Source organism: Sus scrofa, chromosome 13 (assembly GCF_000003025.6).
Source record: "Sus scrofa isolate TJ Tabasco breed Duroc chromosome 13, Sscrofa11.1, whole genome shotgun sequence".
In the NCBI taxonomy this organism is placed as follows: domain Eukaryota; kingdom Metazoa; phylum Chordata; class Mammalia; order Artiodactyla; family Suidae; genus Sus; species Sus scrofa.
Genome location: NC_010455.5, coordinates 144,438,296 through 144,460,172, shown reverse-complemented (window position 1 = coordinate 144,460,172; position 21,877 = coordinate 144,438,296). Strand labels below are relative to the sequence as shown.

At 39.3% G+C, this 21,877-nt stretch overlaps 1 protein-coding gene across 1 annotated transcript in view; it reads left to right on the top strand.

The window, feature by feature from the left end:
- GAP43 (growth associated protein 43) overlaps positions 2,037-21,877 on the top strand; it is a 93,823-nt gene continuing 73,982 nt past the window's right edge. The window contains exon 1 of the mRNA NM_001244335.1: positions 2,037-2,264. Within this exon, the coding sequence (NP_001231264.1) occupies positions 2,235-2,264 (30 nt within the window). The 5' untranslated portion in view covers positions 2,037-2,234. The remainder of the gene's footprint in view (positions 2,265-21,877) is intronic.

The window sequence follows — 21,877 nt, the reverse complement described above, 5'->3', positions numbered from 1 at the left end:
AAAATAACACCCAAATTTCAGAAAAGTATCTGAGGTAAAGCTACACTGCATTGAGAATGACTTTGTTGTGCTTTCCATATGTCATATTATTTGGCCCTCATGACATGCCGGCAAGGTTAATACCATTGTCCCTATTTTACAGATTAGAAATCTAGGTACAGAGAGGTTCAGTCATTCCCAAGACCACATAGTACTATATGTCTAAAAATTATATATATATATATATATAAATTTATGTACATGTGTATATATATGTATATACACACATTTTTTTAAAGTCATTTTTTCCTCTACCCAAGTCATGTAGAACCATAGAAGAAGCTCAAGAAGGAGGCTTCATGATATGTCTTTTCTTCTCATAATAGATGTGTTTACCTTTATTCTTGCCCAAACTGTTAAATACCATTTTTTTTGTTGTTGTTGTCTTTTTGCCATTTCTTGGGCCGCTCCCGCAGCATATGGAAGTTCCCAGGCTAGGGGTCTAATCGGAGCTGAAGCCACTGGCCTACACCAGGGCCACAGCAACACGGAATCCGAGCCGCGTCTGCAACCTACACCACAGCTCACAGCAACGCCGGATCGTTAACCCACTGAGCAAGGGCAGGGATCAAACCTGCAACCTCATGGTTCCTAGTCAGATTCGTTAACCACTGCGCCACGACGGGAACTCCTAAATATCATTTTGAGCATACCGACTAAAGGATGTCACTTGTCATCTGGTTCTGTAAGAATGGAGTCACTAGCCACTGCAGTTGCTGACCTTTAACACACCCTGAAAGGAGTTCAAGGTGGAGGTCAAGAATGAGGCACTCTGTGCTCTGGGAAAACTGGCAGAACAGCCCTTCAGATAGATATTTATAGAAGAAATTTTTAAAGAACATGGATTCTTGAATCTCCCCATATTTAGAAAAGCACTAAAACCATTAACTAAGATATCTGTTCCTTGTGAATAGCAGCAACCTTCTACCAATGTGTGTGCTTAGTTACGCTTACCCCTTTTCACCAAAATCACATATATGCTTACCTCCTTGCCTTCTTAGTTCCTCAGAGCCATCTGAGAGTCTGCCTCCCAGGCTATAGTCTTTAGTAAGTCCCAGAATAAAACTGAAACTCAGAGCTCTCACATTGTGCATTTTTATTTCAGTCAACAGGCATCATTCATATGACAGATTTATCATTCAAATGTGCTCAGATTTTTCAGTAAAATTTGAAGAAACTCCAATTTTCAAAGAGGTGTATGTGCATTAAGAAAAAAACTACCATGTGATTTTAGATATGGTGCTAATTCCTAAGCATTATTTATTATTTCTGAACTTGAGAGCATAGAATACTTAAAGTGTGATATATTCATGTGGATTTTTCAAGAATTTTGAAGCATAAATGAGATACATTTCTGCATATTTTAAGTTTATACATATGTATTTATTTTAGGTAATATGAATACTGAGTACAGTGTATATACAGGGTATGATGTTCACATGCTATTTCATTTTTTGAGAGAACTCACAATTATTAACTGCATAAAATCTAAATAGCATATATAACATATTGTATAGGTCTGATTACCCATTGAGAATAGCTGTTCTTTGCTTTTATGATATTGGGAAGAGAAAAGAGTTAGTAAAGAAATAGAAGCATTCCTCAAGCCCCTCTTCTCTAAAACATATTCCATGTAATCTGAACTGGCTGGAATTACGCTTCTCTGCTCCCACCTCACCACCCTCTCAATGCAGTGGGAAAGTCGGTGGGTAATTGGGTCCAGATTGGAGATGTTTAAATATTCATGAGGCTGGCAGGGGACTGGGAGGGGGTGACTGTCTAGAAAAAGGGTGGGGGCTGGGGGAAGTGATTAGTCATTGAAAGCTAGTGAACAATTCTGAGAAAGAGATCAAGAAACAGGGAAGAAAAAGAGATAGGCAGAGAGTGGGTAGCGGGGAGAGAAAAGAGGAAGAGAGGAAAGAGGAGAGAGTGAAGAGTGAGAGCCAGAGAGAGAGAGAGAGAGAGAGAGAGAGAGAGAGAGCATGTGCGGTGAGCAATAGCTGTGGACCTTGCAGTTGCTGCTAACTGCCCTGGTGTGTGTGAGGGAGAGAGAGAGGAAGGGAGGGAGGGAGAGAGCACGCTAGCGCGAGAGAGCGAGTGAGCAAGCGAGCAGAAAAGAGGTGGAGAGGGGGGGAATAAGAAAGAGAGAGGAGGAAAGGAGAGAAGGCAGGAAGAAGGCAAGGGACGATACAACCATGCTGTGCTGTATGAGAAGAACCAAACAGGTAGACCTAAAGATTTTTACTTCTTGCTGTTGTGAAATTACCAGAGTGCAATATTTCCTTGTAAAGGCAGAAAAAAATATTTTAACTGCTTCTGCTCTGGCCATGGTGCTCGCGTTTCCTTAGCATATGGTAACTGATGCTTGCATCCCAGCTTTTATTCTATTCTTTCAAGCTCTGGTTTTGGAATGCTGCTACTAATTAGGATGGTGTTACAAAAATTATGCCTGTTTGGCTAGAAAAAAAAATTTTGGCTATTAGTAAACGTTGAGCCTTTTAAGTCTCTGGTTTGCGGGTGTGGATATAGAAGGGGTGTGGGGGAGAAAATGTGGGCTCTACCTACAAGATGGGGAGGCAATCCTTTTATATTATTTGCAAAAAGCAGGGTTGAAAGCATAAGATTCAGTAATGAGTATTGCTTGTTCTAGCGTACAATTTTCTCACATGTGCTGCGGAAGAAGCCTAATTTCCTACATGCATGAGCTTCAAATGGGCACAGGTATTAATGGAAAAAACATGTGAAGGTTTAATTCATTTATTTTTCAATGAATGAATGAAACTGTAATTTTGGGAGATTTTTTAAAGAGCATCTAAAAAGCCACTGGGGCTGGGGGTGGGGTGGGGGGTTGGCCATGTAGAAGGGGAAAAATCCCCTTCCCAAGATCAGCAGCCGATTGTGCACCAGCTGGTCCGAGGAGAGGGTGGACCACGCCCCTAGGAGCTTTGAGCTCCGATGGGATGGGAAAGGCGAGCCGAGTATTACCTGTTGGAAATCCGGTCTTTTCTCCCCTTTCTTTGCATCTTTCCTGGAACTGTAGTGGCCAAAGAGGGGCTAACATTCCGGATAATAAGCATGGTGACTCATTTTCATCTGGAAGAGGGACACATAGGAAATTAGCAAGAATCCGAGTCCCCTACCTCTCTCTCCCCTACCTCCCTCTCACCCACTGCACAGGTTTTTCTTCCATTTCAAATGGCTCACTTATTTCTTGAAAGACATTTTAGAAACTTGACTGGGGAGAAGGTGGAGAGGAATGCCTAGTTTGGTATTCCGCAGTCACCGACAGTGCGGGGCATCCTCCAAAGGAAGCTTTCAAACATTGATCAGAACGCGTTTGAGTGATTTTGGTGAAGGTTAAGGAGGAAAATGGGTGTGGGATATGGGCGAGTGTGTGCTTGTGCGTGTGTGCGCGCATCTCCGTGGGAGGGAAGTCAGTCTTGGTCAAAAAAGCCCCTTTGCACGTTGATTGCCTGTGGGGTGGGGCGCAAGAGGTAGGATTTGGGCATTATTCCTTTGCAGGTATTGGGTATGGGGCAATTTGTAATACACTCATTGAATCCGAAGGGGGTGTGGGTGGGGGAGTGGAGAAGTAGCAGGCTGCCAGCTTTGCACATTTAGCCAGCGCCCTAGAAGGGGTGGGGGTGGGGAGGGGGAGGCCGGGTACAGAGGATGAAGGCGAAGGAAGAGGAAGGGGAAGGGAGACAGAAGCCGAATCTCAGAATCTCAGACCAGTGGGTGGGAAGGGTGGAGAGGCATAGATAGATAGATAGATAGATAGATAGATAGATAGATAGATAGACAGATTAGATAGTTAGACAGATTAGATAGATAGATAGGTAGATAAAGATTTTGTGTGTGGTTTGTGTAAGGGTGTTTGGGGAACAGCATGAGGGTCTTACATGTGGCACTTCCCTAAACTGCTCTATGATGCCACAGATTGATGCTTCCATTGGCTCATTTTTCAAACCCGGACATTTCCTCTTCTCTGTCTTCCTTCATTCTAATACATAAATGCAATATATACAGGTGGCGGGGCTAAGCACACCATCAAGGAAATGTTCGGAGGTTACCCCCCTGGTGAGCTTCGGAAATAAAATTTAGGAAGGTGGAGCCCTAAGGAAGCCAATGCTATTCATTAAAAAAGCTTTAATTTGGGGAAAGAAAATGCTGGTTTACAACTTTTTGCCACCTTATGTATACACATACATGTATTCACATGCCCCTCTGACAAAGGAAACCAAGCATGATTTTCAAAGGAAATCAAGGCTAAAGAAATCCCCTTCCCCAAAAGGGTACATATAGCTAGCTGCCTTTGCATGGGTCCTCTCACTGACAGCCCCAAGGGTTCACTAGGATGTGTGCAAAGTGGTGAAACCAAAATTGTGTGTTTAGGGAGCTGTATAAATTCACATGTAAATGTGGAGAGTATCCGCATACTACCCCCACAGAAGTCATGCATGTACTGTGTATGGTTTCCATATGCCGGCATATGTTTTAGCATAATTCATATTCAAGGGAGAAAATTGAAAGGTAGAGAAATAGTCCTATTTTGCCCATACATTTTATGCATGTGTGACTCTGTGTGAAATGGTCATGTACCCTATTGACCACTGCTGTGTATCTTTCACATACGTCAGTATTTAGGATGCCATTAAATCAGACTGAAAGAAATGGTGTATTCTGGGCGTGGGCTTGCACTACACTGACTGGCATTTCTATAGCCTGAGTACTTAGGTCGCACAGAGGTTTCTTGCTTGTGGGTGAAATGATCCTATGTCATTAGTGACAGAATCTGACTGTGTTTATCTTTCGTCTGCCATCTATTCATCACCCTAGTCCTTAACAGGGAATAAAACAAGGGCAAAACCCTGCAAAGGTCTAAACTCTGCCACACCCATGAAATCCAGCAGAAACGTGGGAGGGGGCTGGAGGGATTGCACTTCCTTCCTCTTCCACTTGAGCTGCATAAAGAAGCAATCCTGGATTTCTGAGTTGTAATACATTGTCAATGGCTGAGAAGAAAGCATAATGATCTTTATTAGCCATTAATTACCATTATGGATTATTACAGCAGGAAGAAGAGAATGAGATGGGGTGGAGAGAAGATGGTAAAGGAGTGGTCAAAGGAGGAAAAAATTAAAGAATTTCTGAGATTTTATTGGCTTATGATTTGCAAATATCTTGGGGCTAACTTTAAATAGCTTAATCACCATGCATTTTGCAGATGATGAAAAACTTGCAAGATGTCATCTGGGTCCACAATGCGAGAAAACTGTGAGGTGTTTCTTTTGTTTAAAAATAAAAACTTTAATTTGTAATTGAAGTATAAAGAACACCAATGAAAGCAAGAAACCCCTCTAGCCTCCACCCCTCAAGCCCACCAACATTTGCATTTACATACAACAAATAATTCTTAGTGTGTCCTGTGGTTCAGTATTGCAGCCTGGCTGCGCCTTTCCCTTGCAGTGTTGGAAAGGTGTGGAAGGATGCTGCCTTGCTGCTTGGTGCAGCCGTTCCTCCTAGTGATAAATTGCATTCCTCCTAAATCTCACTGAGCCACACCCAGTGTCACCCAGGGACTAAGTGAATTAATTAAATGGAAGCATTTTACTTAATATAATTGAAACTCTTCATTTTTTTAAAAAGGTGATTTCTACCACACATTTCCAAATTCAAACAGAAAAAAATTATTTAAAGGGCATTTTTTTGTCTGCCAAATTTCTAGACTTGCAGAGAACCTTAGAAGATTAATGGTGAATCTAGAAATGCATTAATATCTAGTGACTCTATAATTCCTTCTAACTCATGCTAGGGCACACAACAATCCCTTCTCTCCTGCTGACAGTCTCAACTCTGGTCCCCTCCTTCCCCACCCATGCTGAGGCAATTGGGATAAGAATATGTAGGGTTAATTTTCTCTCTTGCTGAGCTGGCAAAACTAAAGAAACATTTCATGTCTTATGCTGAAGGGTAGCGCTCCTCTTCACTGTGAGGGAGAGTGGCTTAGGGTCTCCTTTGCCTCCATCATAGTAAAATTGACCGTGTAGAGCCTGGGGCTGATTAATTTACATCAGTTTTACCTGCCTCCATAGGGGAGGAGGTGGGGTGTCTTTGAGGCAACGGTAGAGCATGTATATTAACCAAATATTCCCCTTGTTCATATTGATAAAATAAAACAAGTCTGAAATCTTCCCCTGATTTTAAGGGGACATTCCAAAGGATGCACACACTCACGTCATCTCAAGGAAAGGTACAGTATTTAATTAATCGCTTCCCTATTAGTTATCATAGAGGCATTCAGGCAACCATGGGTGTCATCTGCTGTCAATCAGAGAAGTGGTTGTGGGCAGGAATTCTCCCCTTTGAATTTCTGGAGCATGGTCTTGTTGCCTTTATACCATCCTGTTGATCTTCAGAACTTTTTCTGTGGTGTTGGGAAGAGCACTGTGCTGAGAGTCCTTAGATGCCACTCGCTGATTCTGTGGTCTTGAGTGAATCATAATTTGGGTTTCGGTTTCCTCCTGTAGGATGGAGACTGAAAAACAAAACAGGAAAACAAACAAACAAAACCCCACCATGCTTACTTTAAAAGTTTTTGTAGGGGTCAAACAACATTGATATGAAAACAAAGATCGATACAAATGTAAGAAAATTTCTCTCCAAGGTCTGCAGTGTAAGACTTGGCTTAGAAATTGCACCTTTAAAGATTGTTCAGGTGCCTACTATGCTTCCTTTTTCTGTTAGAGAGGAGTTCCTTCTGCTCTGCTCATCATTGATCCCTCCTCTTCATCACTCCCTAGTCACTATTCCATATACTCTAATAAATCTTCTGTTCCCATAATTCTGTTGAAACATTTTCTGAAAAATACACCATAACCAGTGACCCTTCAATTCACATCTCACCTGACATATCTTTGGTATTTTGTATTGTTTTGTCCACTCCTCTTCCTGAGACTGTCTCCTCCTTTGGCCCCATTATAGCTTTCCTCTTTCTCCTCCATCTCAGATAGATCCTTTTCCATTTTCTTTACTGGCTTCTTTGACTTTCTCCCCCCTCAAATACCAATTCTCTCCTTGTTAATGATCTTGATCCCTTTCTCTTCTCATTCAACAAACTAATTCTAGGTGATCTCATCCACATCCAGAGTTGTAACCACCTGTGTGATTTCCAAGTCTGTAGCCTGGACCTCTCTCCTGAGCTTTGATCCCTAGATATCTCTGTCTAGATGTTTCAGAGACATTCATGCTCATTACAAACAAAGCCAAACTCAGTGCCTTCCATTTTGTACCTCTTAGTCTTACTCCAGATTCCCACCCTTATTGCTGTAACACCATCTCATCCCGCTTCTAAACACAGGGAATCTGGGAATGATCCTAAACATATTCTTTTCATTCAGTCCCCACTTCCACTTAGGAAATTCTTTGATTCTAGTTAAAAAGATCTTGAATTCATCCTCTGCTTTTTTCAGATCCACTGCAAATAACCTGGTTCTGACTTTCATCAGGTCCTATCTAGGCAAAATCAATAGCTTCTTACATGGATTCCCTACCTCCATCTTATTCTCCCTCAATTCTTGCAAATAATCCTGCTCTTATCTTTGCGTAACACAAATCTGGCCATATTATTTCCCTCGTGAAAATCTTCTGATGGTTCCCTATTAATGGTAAGCTAAATACAAACTCAGCATGGATGACATGATCTAGATTTGACTGTCTTTCCAGTGCCATCTTCAAATACCTCTTCTCTCAACATATGATACCACATCAATATTTCAGGCTTCCGTGCCTTTGCTCATTCTGTACTCTCTGCCCACTTTTCACTTCCCTCTCAGCCTAGCCCAACTCTTCCCCGTAAGAGTTAGCTCTTTGAAGATGTTCTTAACCTCCCTGAGTTAAATTTTCTTCAACATTCTTTGTGACTATGCTATAGTTTGTACAGTCATTATTATATCACTTGTTACACTATGTAGCACTTGATTTTTTTCACATACTGGTGTCTATATTGTGAGATGCTTAAGGGAAAGGATAGACTCTTAATTGCTTTTGTATCTCCAGTGCCTATGCCAATGCTTGGCATATAGAGCAATTGATTTTAACTGTGGGTGATCTATTTGCTAAATAAATATAGGTTTATAGCCATCTGTAAATTGTGAAATATCTAAATGGATGGAATGACTACTAGATTTTTTTTTTAATCTCTTGGCATCAAATTTTGAGTGGAGATAATCATCATTGATGCTTGTTATTGACCTCTACACATGAAAACTATCAGTTTTTAAATGAAATCAGTTACATAATACAAAATGGGCCCATTTATACTGTGTTTCTCTAAACTACTAGACCTGGTACTATCTGCAAACCTCCCTTTGATGTCCTCCTCCACTCACCAGCCAACATACCAGCCCCACCCTCTGAAGTTAGCAGAGTCCATGTTAGACACATGGTCACCATAGTCTTGGATCTTCTTGTGCCCTTCCTTTTGGATCCCAAATGTTTTCACATATTGCTTGGCTCCACAACTATCCCAAATAGGTCCTGACTCAACCCCTCACTAGTCTTAGTTATTTCATTGATCACACGGACTTCAAAAAATGCACATAGTATTGGCCTGTGTTAGGGGCCCACATCCAAGAATTATGTTTAGTTGCATTGGGTTTCTTTTTTTCTCACTGAACTATCTACATAATAATATTCCACAAAGAGAAATCTTGCAGGAAGGTAAAGGGAGATTGAAAGGTAAGTAGTCTCTCAAATGTCTTAAATGAATGAGAATCAGATCAAGCTTATCTTTCTTTAGTTTGAATAGACTGAAGGAATTTGCATTCTGAGGTAGGCCTATTATGGCCAACATGAGGCTCTTTGGGGTTACAGCTTTACATGAAAATACTCTCTGCCAGACTCTAAGTAGTGGATTTTCCCCTACCAAATTGCCACAACCTTGAGAAGAACCAGTAAGACAAAATGATCTATAGGTGACCTTGAGTAGTTTTCCCCAAGCTCCATACCTTTTTTTATATTTTGCTCATTGCTTTCAGTCTCTTTCAATTTCTTTCTTTGAGTTTTCATATTTTTTTCTCCTCTCTTCAGGTCCAAGTGGAGTTTTTTCTAATTAAGTAATGCCAGCTCATGCTAGTATTAGTGGATGAGGTCATAAAAGGAGAATTATAAGAAAAAGTGTGTTCTTTCCAACTTTCCAAATAGGTATTTTAGACAAAACAGGTGTATTAAGCTATGTCTGGCACATAGTAGCCTCTCAATAAAAAAAAAAATAATAATAATACTTATTGAGGGAATAAAAGGAAGGGAGGGATCATCATGATGGGACATTAGGGGATGTGGTTTGGTGTAGAAGACCATTTCTGTATACCTGTTGAGAGCTGACTCTGTGTAAGTGTATACTCAACCGTATTGGTCCTCCTCCCAAGGTGGTTGTGGTTGAAGCTATAATTCTGTCTCCTGTTTACTTAGAACAGAGTGACACACTTGCTGTGAGTTTAGGCTATAAAATGGGAGTGTAACCCTCTAGATTTCCTATCCTGAGTTATTATAGATCTTATATACTTAGATGTTATTTGTTTAATGTCCTGTTTCATGTCTTTGTAGTGAAATAAACCCTACCCTGGGTTCTAGACCTGGCTCTGCCAATTGCTTGTCGTATGACCTTGGGTAAGTAACAATCTTCCTGAGCCTCAGTATATTCATCTTTGTAAGTTGGCACATAAAAAAATACTCCAATACTTTTCTGCTAGGTTGGTGTGAGGCTCAAATAAAGTGATAAAAATAAAAGTGTTTTGCAAACAATGTGTTTTTCAAGTGTAAAGTATTAATTGAAGCATTCCACATATTGAAACCTAAAGTATTCATGGTTCTGTGCAGAGTAACTACCCTTGCTCCCTCTGTAGAATATACAGACATTTTCCATTCCCATCCCTTCTCTCCAACTCTAGAGTAAATACTAACCTCATGAATGGATGGGAGCATAACATAGCTTTATCATTTCCTTCAAAAAGTTCAGTGACAGAATTAAAATAGCAAAAATTCGAATTGTCAGGCAACCCCTAGGATCACTTCAAAGGCATTAGGAATATCCACTATTTTTCTTTTTATCTTTTTTTTTTGTTTCAGTCTATTCTTCACATTTAGATTTTTCTTCTCCATTTGCTAAATTAGCTGCTTCTTCCCCATCCCTAGCCCCACTCCCACCTCACTTCCAAACTGGGTTCTCAGCACTAAGATGACCAGGCATGCTGTGCTCACATCAATCACGTGAGGGCCCAGTCAGGCAGAAGAGTGAGAGGGAATGTGGGGCTGATTAGGAGATTGAAAATGGGGATCAAGCCTGCTTAGGGAAAGCATAGTTCAAAGATGATCACCTGAGCACTATTTTCATGCAACCTCAGTATTCCTCAGTGCATCAGGAATTAACCTTGATCAGAAGTGGTGTATAATCCTGAACCTTTTCCAACTCAACTGTAAACACCATGAATAATCTAAACTCTCTGCATCTCTACAGAGGACATTTCAGTTCTACTGTGTCCCTGGTAAATTGGGATGTGTTACCTATTTAATAATACAAAATATATCAAATTCTCATACAAGCAATGAACTTTTGCAGCCCAAAGGATCTGATTTTTTAGTGTATGGATAATATTTGAAAATATTTTAAAGAGTAACGTTGGATCAATTTTTTGTAAAAGGTTCGTTTTTCCTAGAAGCCAAAGTCTAACATAGAAAAATTAACATCATGAATATTTTGAAAAATACTTTTATAAAGGGGGTTTATATAGAGTTTGATATAAAATGCATTAAAGAGTTCCCACTGCGGCTCAGCTGTAACAAACCCGACTAGTATCCATGAGGATGTGGGTTCCATACTTGGCCTTGTTCAGTGGATTAAGGATCTGGCATTGCCCTGAGCTGTGGCATGGGTCTGAGACACAGCTTGGATCCAGCGTTGTTGTGGCTGTGATGTAAGCCCGCAGCTGCAGCTCTGATTTGACCCCTCGCCTGGGAACTTCCATATGCCACAGATGCAGCCCTAAAAAAGAAAAGAAAGAAAAATACATTAACTAGAAATTTGGAAATAAGTTGGTGTCCAGAGAGAAGCAATTTCTTTTATTATATTTATAGTTGGTTGATGAATCACCTTTAATCTTTCCCTCTAGTCACCTCTCTGTCTCTCTCTGTCTTCTGTCTCTGTGTGTGTGCATGTGTATATGTGTCTGTCTCTCCTTGTCTTTCTCTCTCCACACACAGACATACACATACATACATTCTTGCATTACTAATGTGTCCTTTGCTTAGGTACAAGTAACAGAAACCACTTTTGAGCCTCTATAATATGATCTATTGAAAGGAAACTAGATATCACATGAAATTAAGAAATCAATGGAGTTCCCACTGTGGCTCAGCGGAAACGAATCTGACTAGGAACCATAATGTTGCAGGTTCCATCCCTGGCCTTGCTCGGTGGGTTAAGGATCTGGCATTGCTATGGCTGAGGTGTAGGTCAGCAACTGTAGCTCAGATTCAGTCCCTAGCCTGGAAACCTCCATATGCCTCAAGTGCGGCCCTAAAAAGCAAACAAACAAACAAAAAAAAAGGTCGAACAGCCACGCTTTTGACAAGTAGGGTAGATCTGGGAAACTCAACATAAGGCATTCATAGACTTTCTTTCTAGAGCCTTACATTCAAAAGTCTCAGTTACTAATAATCCCAGCTTCTCTGACTCTCAATTAAACATCCTAGCTGAGAGGTAGAATATATATCTCTGTACAAACACATATACAGAGAGAAAAAGAGGAGAGAATATGAGAGAAAGAATGAGAATATATGAATCTGATGGGTCCTTTTTGGGTCAGCTAGTTACCAAATAGACCAATCATCATGTGGCTTAGACAATTTCTGGAAACTCACACCCCTTAATCTAGGGAGATTAAATTGGCTGAGAAGTAGTCTCCTGCATATAAAACTGTGTGTCCAGATTAGAAGGGATTTACCTCAAAAATGGTGGATCACTATTTTCCCTTTGGCTGTTTTCATTTCGGCCTATATCATATGTTATTATTGGTAGGGTTATCATCAATGATGACTCTGAAAGGAGGCAGAAACCATACAGATAAACAATCTCCTGAGCTTTTATACCTAGAAAGAGCAACTCTTTCTAGGGCAAATCTCCACACCTAGAGTTGATAGGCACTAGGTTTTCAGTCTTTTCCAGAAGTTGAACTCTGGCAGGTGCCACCAATGTATTCTTGCTAATTTGATGTGATGCAGCTTTGATCTAAGTTTACCCTTTTGGTTTGTGGGGTTCACTTTTGTGAAAGGATTGGGCAATAATGGGTGTAAAACATCTCCCTTGGATTTGTATCAGAGAAATGCTACTCCTTGATATTAGTCGTCTCATTTTGAATGTCCTTGAATTAATTCCAACAGTAATCATCGTATTTATCTATTTTTAACAAATTGGCACTTTCTGAAATATTGGGCTCTTGTCTCCAATGCACCAGTTTGCTCTAAATGTAGAATTTTGGTAATTAGTTTTACATCCATTATTTGTAATCCCAGTTCCAATAACTATTCAAAATGTTATTTTTAAATGAAAATTTGAAAGACCCTAATGTCTTCCCATTAATGACTACATAAAAGAGCTAGATGAGGCAAAGAAAAAATAAATGAATTGATCTCCAAAGGTTAAGCAAACTCAGGAATTGGCTGCTTTTCTAAGTGGCTTCAAAACCTCTTAGTCAGCAAAACCAGCCTGGGAATTAGCCTAGACTCAGAGCTGTTAAAATGCAAATCCTCTTCCTCCTCCTACTTTGCTTTTTGGTTCAGAAACCAATTTTCCAGTTTGGAAAATAAACTGAGAAGTAGAAGCTCCTCTTAACTGCCAAACTAGATCCTCAACAGCTATTCTAAAAGATGCATTCCACAGTTCTACTCAAACTCTAATAGAGGCAATTGTCTATGTTATTTACCAGACAACAACAACAAAACAAAACAGAAAATCAAGGGAAACTTTCTTCAAAGAAAAGTTATTGGCTTCTAAACAATTAACTTGCAACTAGATTTCTAGATACATATTGCATTGAGGGCAGCCCACTTTAGCTATCCAGACTATTATGGGGTTCTAATGGGGGAAGGGGAAAAGCATTTTTAGGGTGGACATTGCATTTCAAAGACCTTTTTCTTTAAATCTTTATTTGAGGGATGTAAAGAAATAGTGAGTTTATAAGTGATCCTTGGTAAACATCCTCCATTTCATCTTCATCTAGACATTTGGAGAATTTTTCTTCCAGAGTTTCACTGAATTAATATTTCTAAAAATTTCCGAGGTTTTCAAAAGGAAGAAGAGAATGTTATCTTCTATAACAAATATTGGCTTTTTCTTTAGCCAAATTTGACTTGGGGGTTTGATTTATTCAAATGTAGTTTCTTTCTGAAGAAGAAGCATCATTTTCAGTCTTCCCTAACCACTGCATCTCAAGGACTTACTCCAGTGAAAGGCAGGGTGATTCTCTTTTCTGTATCACCTTGGAAAGCTACTCTGGAGAAATCAGGTTGGTATTTAGTATTCATTTGAATGAATCTTTCATGCTAATCTAAATTCAGTGTTCCTCCTGGCGTTGATTGCTTTGATTGAGAACACAGAGTAATAGCTTTTGATAACTCAGCCAGATTTGTGCTCCATACTAATGGACAGTTAACTGGAGAGCTGTATAGAAAATATCATATCAACAGGATCTAGTTTCTTGCATACTATCTTCCATCTTGAACTTCATACCTTGCCCCTTTGGAATGAAACCAGTATAGAAAAGGAAATGAAGAATATTATTCTTGAGGTGAGAAGAGGAGTTATAAAATAGAATTACTACTTGGAATTGGGCCATTACCCTCTAGTGAAAACTGTCATGGGAACATTAATGACCACAGATGGCTCAGACTTTACTTATGAACATCATCTGGAAGATACAGTAAGCCCAGGAATAAGAGTATTTAGGAAAGAATCCAAGAAGTTTGGGCCCTAGTATACTTAAGTATATTTAAACATACTTAGGACTAAATTCAGTTTTTATCCTTATCTAAGTGAAAAGAAACTTGATTATTGCTAAGAAAAGACCATGTATCTTTCAGTAAGTATGCATTTTCTGTAGGTTCTGTAATTCTCCCACATCCTCTTTCTAGTGTCATTGGAAACTGATTGGATTCTATAAAGTTTATTTTATTAAGTATATTTTACCAAAATTGTTATTTTTACTTAACTTGGGTATATATAAAAATCCATCCATAAAAAGCCAAACTGGAGTTCCCATTGTGGCTCAGAGGTAATGAACCTGACTAGTATCCATGAGGATGCCAGTTTGATCCCTGTTCTCTCTGAGTGGGTTAAAGGATCTGGCACTGCCATAAGCTGCAGCATAGGTCACAAATGGGGTTCGGATCCCACATTGCTGTGTCTGTGTTTGTGGCCCCCAGCTATAGCTCTGATTTGACCCCTCACCTGGGAACCTCCATATGCTATGGGTGCAGCCCTAAAAAGACAAAAAAAAAAAAAAAAAAAAAAGAAGAAAAAAAAGAAGAAGAAGAACCAAACTATGAGAACCACAGGAAAACCAATAGAAAAAATTAATTTTACCATAATCCAAGATTTCCAGATATTTTTTCTTTTGTTGTTGTTGTTTTTGTTGTCATCTCAGAAAGTATCATGTTTAAACTAATTATCTTCTCCATAGACTAGATCTCTGTCTCCCCTACTTTTGACAATATCTTTTGGGAAGATACCACCCATTCCCAGTCATCTAGCTCAGAATATAGAAAGAACTGATTGCTCTTTCCCTCATGAAACCGTACTATCAGTTACCAAATCCTATTTGCAAGGTGTTTTACATCTGTCCATCCCTTCTTCTGCCAGCCTTTCTCAATTCACCTTCTAGAAGAGAATCAAACCCTAACACCCTCAGGCCCTAAAGCCCATAATTGTACGTAACTAATTAAACTCTATCCTCTACATCTAGACCAGTACTGATTACGCATCATTCTCTACGGAATGAAGAAAACAAATCATTTTTTGTGTGTGTTCTGTGGTTTGGATGAGAAAACCCAGGTCAGAAAGTCTGGATAGCACCAAAATTCTCTGGTTTTGGCCTCACCTTTGCACACTGCCTGCTGGTTAATCTTACTTTTCACTCCTCCTTTTCTCAAAATTTCAGTAATTTTTCTTTTTTTAGAGCATTAATTCTAATTTATTTATTATGATTTTTTAAAGGCTTTTCAAAATCTAGTACCAATTTCCTATTCTTTTTTTAAAGACCCCACCTGCGGCATATTGAAGTTCCCAGGCTAGGGGTTGAATCGGAGCTGTAGCTGCTGGCCTACACCACACCCACAGCTTCACCAGATCCAAGCTGTATCTGTGACCTACACCAAAGCTCATGGCAATGTCGGATTCTTAACCCATTGAATGGGGCCAGGGTCAGGTTTTTTGCCGCTGAGCCATGGTGGAAACTCCCCAATCTCCTATTTTTGTCTTACCTCCTACTGGCTCCATCATTGACTAAGCTTGTAAATTTAAACAAATTTAATCTCTCTGAGTTACCATTTTCCTATATAAAAATAGGCATGTTAAAACTAAGCTTTCTCTAAGGCCTTCCAGCTTATAAAATGACACATTCTATAGCAAAGTTTCTCCTCCACTTTGTCATCTTGCCTCAGCCAGACTTAGTATGAATTTAAGTACCAATTTCCCTGTACTTTTGTTTATTGGCATTTCCACATTGGAAAGTCCCCTTGTTGCCTCTTAATTTCACCCAACCTCTGAGGCCTGAGTCAAGAATTATCTCATTCAAGAAGGCTTTCCTGGTGACCACAGTTCTCTGTGGCTTCCTCTCTTTGATCATCAGTAGCACATACTACCTGTCCTATTTCTTCAGCATTCATTAAACAGAATCTATCTTGATATCCATTAGTATTTGTATGGACCTGATCTTCCCAAACTAGTTTGCATACTTTTGAAGGTAAGGTCTTGGGTTCAGTGCCAGCTCAAGAAACACATATTGATTGTTTCTGAGCAAAAGTACAAAACAAATAGAAGGATCTGTAAACTATCAGAAAGACAAGTGGAGTTATCTTTCATGGCCTCTCTGGGACATTTGAAACCATGATGAAACATTCCTTCTCCTTACTTTCTTGGCTTCCCTAATAACTTTTTCTTCCACTTTTTCTCTTTTATAGCTTTGGTTTCACATTCTTTATCTCACCCCCCCCCCACACACACACACCTTGGCTCCTCTTTCTCTACTAACCTGTGAAAATTTGTTGCTACCCCAGGCTTTTGTCCTTCTTTTTTCATGTTCTTTCTCAATAGAAGTTCCAAGAATAATCTAATCTGTCCCCACAACTCCTATGTCACTAATGGGCCTTGAATTCTCCAGGCTCTCTAGCTAAAGCTACTTCCTGAGCTCTAGAGCTTTATATCTAACTGCCCACTAGAAATCCTGCTCTGATAGCCCAGTCTTAACACATCCTAAAAATAAGTCTTCATCTCTTGTTCCCAGATCTCTTCCCTGTTCTGATCCAGTCATCTAAATGAAAATGGAATCCTGATGCATTCCTCCAGTCTTCCTTATACTGTTAGATGCTGCTATTTTTTCTAGTGTCTATAGCCATTCATTCCTCCCTTGCCTTCACTTTCTACCTTGAAAATACATACTGTCTCTGTCCCCTTTTCTTCATCTCCACCATCATTTCTAGCCCAAGTGTCTCTCATGGAGACTAAAACAATAGCCTTCCCTTATAATCTTCTTTCTTTTGCCCCCAACCCTTTACAATCATTCTCTCTGTAGAAAGAATAGTCTTTTAAAAGGTTTCTATCAAGGAGTTCCCTGGTGGCCTAGCAGTAAGGATCCAGTGTTGTCACTGCCGTAGCTCATGTTGGATCCCTGGATTGGGAGATTCCATATGCCAAAGGTGTGGCAAAAAAATTGCTTATTTTAAACTCTTCTTTTTCTGTGCCATTCTGCTGTCCTGAAATATTCCCCTCTTGTCAATCAACTCAGTGTCTTTCAATATCTTGCAAATGTGTACTGTACCATTACTGGGCTAACTCCTTATTCTGACCATTCCTTTTCCCCTATATCCCTTAGCACTGATGGACACAGATGAGGGTTGCTCCGTATTTAGTTAACATCCTATTGACTTGTCTGTCTCTCACTGAGTCATCCCACTGGCTTAATCACAGAAACAGATTTCATAAAGTATTATTTTTCTAGGTAATTTTACCACTTAAAGACTCAGAAGAGATCCTAGCATCTAGAGGAAAAGCTTTAGAACTTTTACATTAAAGAGAAAAAAAAAAAAAGGCATTCCCTGATAGCCTAGTGGTTAAGAATCCAGTATTGTCACTGCTGTGGCACACATTGGATCCCTGGCCTGGGAACTTCTAGATGCCAGGAATGAGGCCAAAAAAAAAAGATACATAGATAAATAAAAAAATAATAATAAAAAGTATCTTTAAGATCATATGTTTCCACCATTTAAAAACCTTTGATAGCTTCCTATTCCATCTAGAACCAAAACCAAACTCATTACTACCAAGGACTATATAATTCTATATAATCTAGGACTTGCCTCCTTCTCTGAATTCCTCTTGTTTTAAATTTAATTTTATTTTTTAAATAAATTTTATTGGTGTATATGTGACTTACAATGTTATATTAGTTTCAGGTGTACAGCAAAGTGAATCAGCCATACATATACATATATAATCCATTTTTTTTTCAGATTCTTTCCCCATATAGGCTATCACAGAGTATTGATTAGATTACCCCCAAGCTATATAGTTGGTCCTTTTATCAATCGAATTTGTATATAGTAGTGTGTATATGCTAATCTCAACCTCCCAAACCATCCCTTGCCCCAACATTTCTCCTTTGGTAACCGTAAATTTGGTTTCAAAGTCTTTGAGTCTATTTCTGTTTTGTGAATGTTTCCTTGCAATCATTTTTTTATTATATTCCACATATTAGTGATCTCATATGATATTTGTCTTTCTATGCCTGACTTACTTCAATCGAGATGATGATGTCTATGTCCATACATGTTGCTGCAAATGGCATTTCTTGTGGGAATGTAGGTTGATGCAAACACTATGGGGAGCAATGTGGAAGTTCCTTTAAAAACTAAATACAGAACTACCATATGACTTAGCAATCCTACTCCTGAAAATATACCTGGAGAAAACCGTAATTCAGAAGGATACATCCACCCCAATATTCATTACAGCACTGATAGCAATAACCAAGACATGGATGGAAACCTAAATGTCCATCAACAGAGTATTGGATAAAGAAGATATGGTACATATATTCAATGGAATATTACTCAACCTTAAAAAAACAATGAATTCTTCTTATAACCATATTCCTTTTGCTCATCATGTCTACTGGACTACTTTTAGTTTTTAAAACACACCAAGCGCATTCCTTCTGCAAAGCCTTGGGGTATGTTAATATGTTTACTCAGAACCCTCTTTCCCTGACTCTTTACTTGAGAGGCTTCTGTGACAATCCATCTGGGTGGTGTCCAGGTCACTTTCTAACATATCACCCTAGTTCTTTTTTGTTGTTTTTTGTTTTGTTTTGTTTTTGGGGGCCACACCTGCAGCATATGGAGGTTCCCAAGCTAGGGGTTGAACTAGAGCTTGAGCTGCCAGCCTACACCACAGCCACAGCAATACAGGATCTGAGCCACATCTGCAACCTACACCACAGCTCATATCAATGCCGGATACTTAACCCACTGAGCGAGCCCGGGGATCAAACCTGTGTCCTCATGGATACTAGACAGGTCGTTAACCACTGAGCCCTGACAGGAACTCCACACCCCAGTTCTTTTATTTTCTTTAAGGATTGCTCTCAATATGATTTTTTAAAGAGGTACTTTCTAATTTTCAATCCCTGCTTCTCTCTTTATACTTCAAAATCTATGGCCCTTTACATCTCATGCTCAATTACAACTGTCCAGTTTCATGGAACAACCCATGCTGTTTCATTCTTTCTCCCTTTCCAAACACAATTCATTTTGCCTGGAATGTATTCCTTTCCCATCTTTTCTACATACTACATTTCTAATTTACTTTGTAATGTGACTAGAATTGTTTTCCTCTTTGTGGAGACTCCCTGATCCTACAGGTGGATGTATTGATCTTTCCTTCATGCCATCTTTGTGTCTAGTACATGCCTATAGTACATTCCACAGACTTTAAGTATTCATACATGTCTGTCTCTTTTGCTATACTAGGAGCTCCTTTAGGGTAGGAGTCATGTTCATTTATTGTCTTATGTATATAGCCCTAGTTCAATGCTTTGTACATAATAGGCTACCATTAAATAGAAGTTGGGTAAATGAAGCCCACACAAACGACCAAGTATACATGTCTAATGAATAGTATGTGATGGCAAGATTTGGTTAAGCCTAAGAAAAAGGTTGCCCAATTCCCACTAATTATTCACGGACCCTTGCCACTCTGGCACACTTTATAATTAGGCACCTGACAGATATCTCACAGAGAGCTAAGACTGCACAGACTTGGATTTCATCCAAGTGGTGCCAGCTGGTTGCTTCAGCAAATAACAGTCCCCATTTTGTAGAGAGATACTTCAACATGGAAAGATAGCCATATATGACACTATAAACTTCTTATGATTTGGGGTAAGGAATAGCATCAGTTTAAAACATACAGCTATAGTCTTTTTTTTTTTTCTTCTTCTTCTTCTTCTTCTTTCTTTCTTTTTAGGGCTGCACCCATGGCATATGGAGGTTCCCAGGCTAGGGGTCTAATCAGAGCTACAGTTGCCGACCTTTGCCACAGCCAGAGCAATGCCAGATCTGAGCCACCTCTGTGACCTACACCACAGCTCACAGCAATGCCAGATCCTTAACCCACTGTGTGAGGCTGGGGATTGAACCTGCAACCTCATGGTTCCTGGTCAGATTCATTTCCACTGCACCACAATGGGAACTCCAATATAGCTATAGTCTTTTTGACCCATTAATATGCCTTCCAAGATTGCTGAACACGCAAACTTTTTATAATATCTAAAACTGTTTTCTTCTGAAACCCCTCCCAGAGGAATTCTGGGAAGTTTTATATCCTTTCTCACTAATAATGATGTAACTTGTAGTTGCATGTGTACATTCTCTCCTTTTACTCTCAGGAAAAAATATGCACTGTGATGATTAATTGTTTTTTCTGGTGCTTGTCTATGTGCTATGGAAGCATCCATCTGTCTGATGTTGTTGTACCTATCCCCAAACTGGTAAACAAAAGGAAAGATTTTCCTAAAGAGTAAGAAAGAAACAAATGGCCAGGTAATGATTGACTTTAACAACTCCTAGCATATGTCTCTTACACACAAAAATATGATTCCTTATGGGGAGCAGAGCTGAGAAGAAATGGGTTCCCCCTTGGAATTCTGGAGCATGAGAAATATTCTTCAATGTAATCTGTTTCCTTTTTAAGAATAGATTTAAGAACCAAGAAAGCAGAAGAATGGTTTGCAGTCATTAGGTAGCTAGGTCCTCCTGAACTAAAACTATATTACATAAGGATTAAAAGTACTTTTTTGGTCTGGATGGAGACTTAAAACACTCTTTTAGAGTTATTTCTTCAGGAAATGATATTCTAAGTTTCAAGCTGCTAACTTGCCAAACTTTGGAAACACATCTCATTTATAAGTTGGTGCAATGCTCACTCCAAAATCAAATTTGGGAAAGATTGAAAGAATATGATTTTTCTGTTTTAGGGAATGGATGAGCATAAGGAAGGCAAGCTGAAGCAGACTTCAGCTGGAAAAAAAAAAATGAGTCACTTTTCTCAGTTGTACATTTTTTATTTCGGTAATTACGTGGGAAGTGGAGAAGATACATGAGTAGTTTGGGTTGCTGAGAAAGTAGATGAGAGAAGCAAATAGTCAACATTGAAGAGCTTGGGATGGGGGATATTGTGGAACTTTGGAAGACCCAGCAGATATGGGTGGAACCCTGGGAGCCATATCTGAGAGAGAATTCATTTTCTATCCCACTGATCTAGCCATACATTCCTTTGCTTCCACTTTCCACATACTTTTCCATAGGAGATTTTTTTCAGCAGGACCCTTTAAAGAGTGGAAAACTATTTTCACTTGAGGGTTCTGGACATCTTAATTGGTACGTACCCAGAGACACTGCTATAAGTTTTAAGCTGCCAATAATCTTACCATACTCCAGGAAGAACCAACAAATCTGGGTCGTTCTGATTGAACAAAATTTCAGCCAAATCCTCTGGAACTAAGAAGGGAGTATTCCTTGGATTCCAGTGGAGGGTCAGCAGGTCAGGCCTAGTTGGTACAAAAGATTACAGAATAGACTAGTAAGATTGGGAGATAACAAAATCTACTAGGCACTCTCTGTACATATAATCTTTTATTACCTCCTAACATGAAGTGGTTCCATCTTCTTCACCTGAAATGCTTTCCTTCTTCCATCTGTCAAACTATGTTCTGCCTCCAAAAATTCTGTTTTAAAATCACCTCTTTTATAAAGTCATTCCAGACATTGCCTCATTCTCCATCTGGATTCATGCTGCAATCAATGTAAAAAACCTCCCCAGTAATTCTTCCCTCCCCATATTGTTTATATGTATCTGTATATACGTTGCATGTATATATGTATACAGAGAGAAAGAGAGAGCATTTAGATATGTTTTTACTTATTGTTCTTTCCTATTTCCCTAGACACTGCTTAAATTTCATTCCTGTGATCTCAGTGTTTTAGATTTCACAGCGCACTACACAAGGCT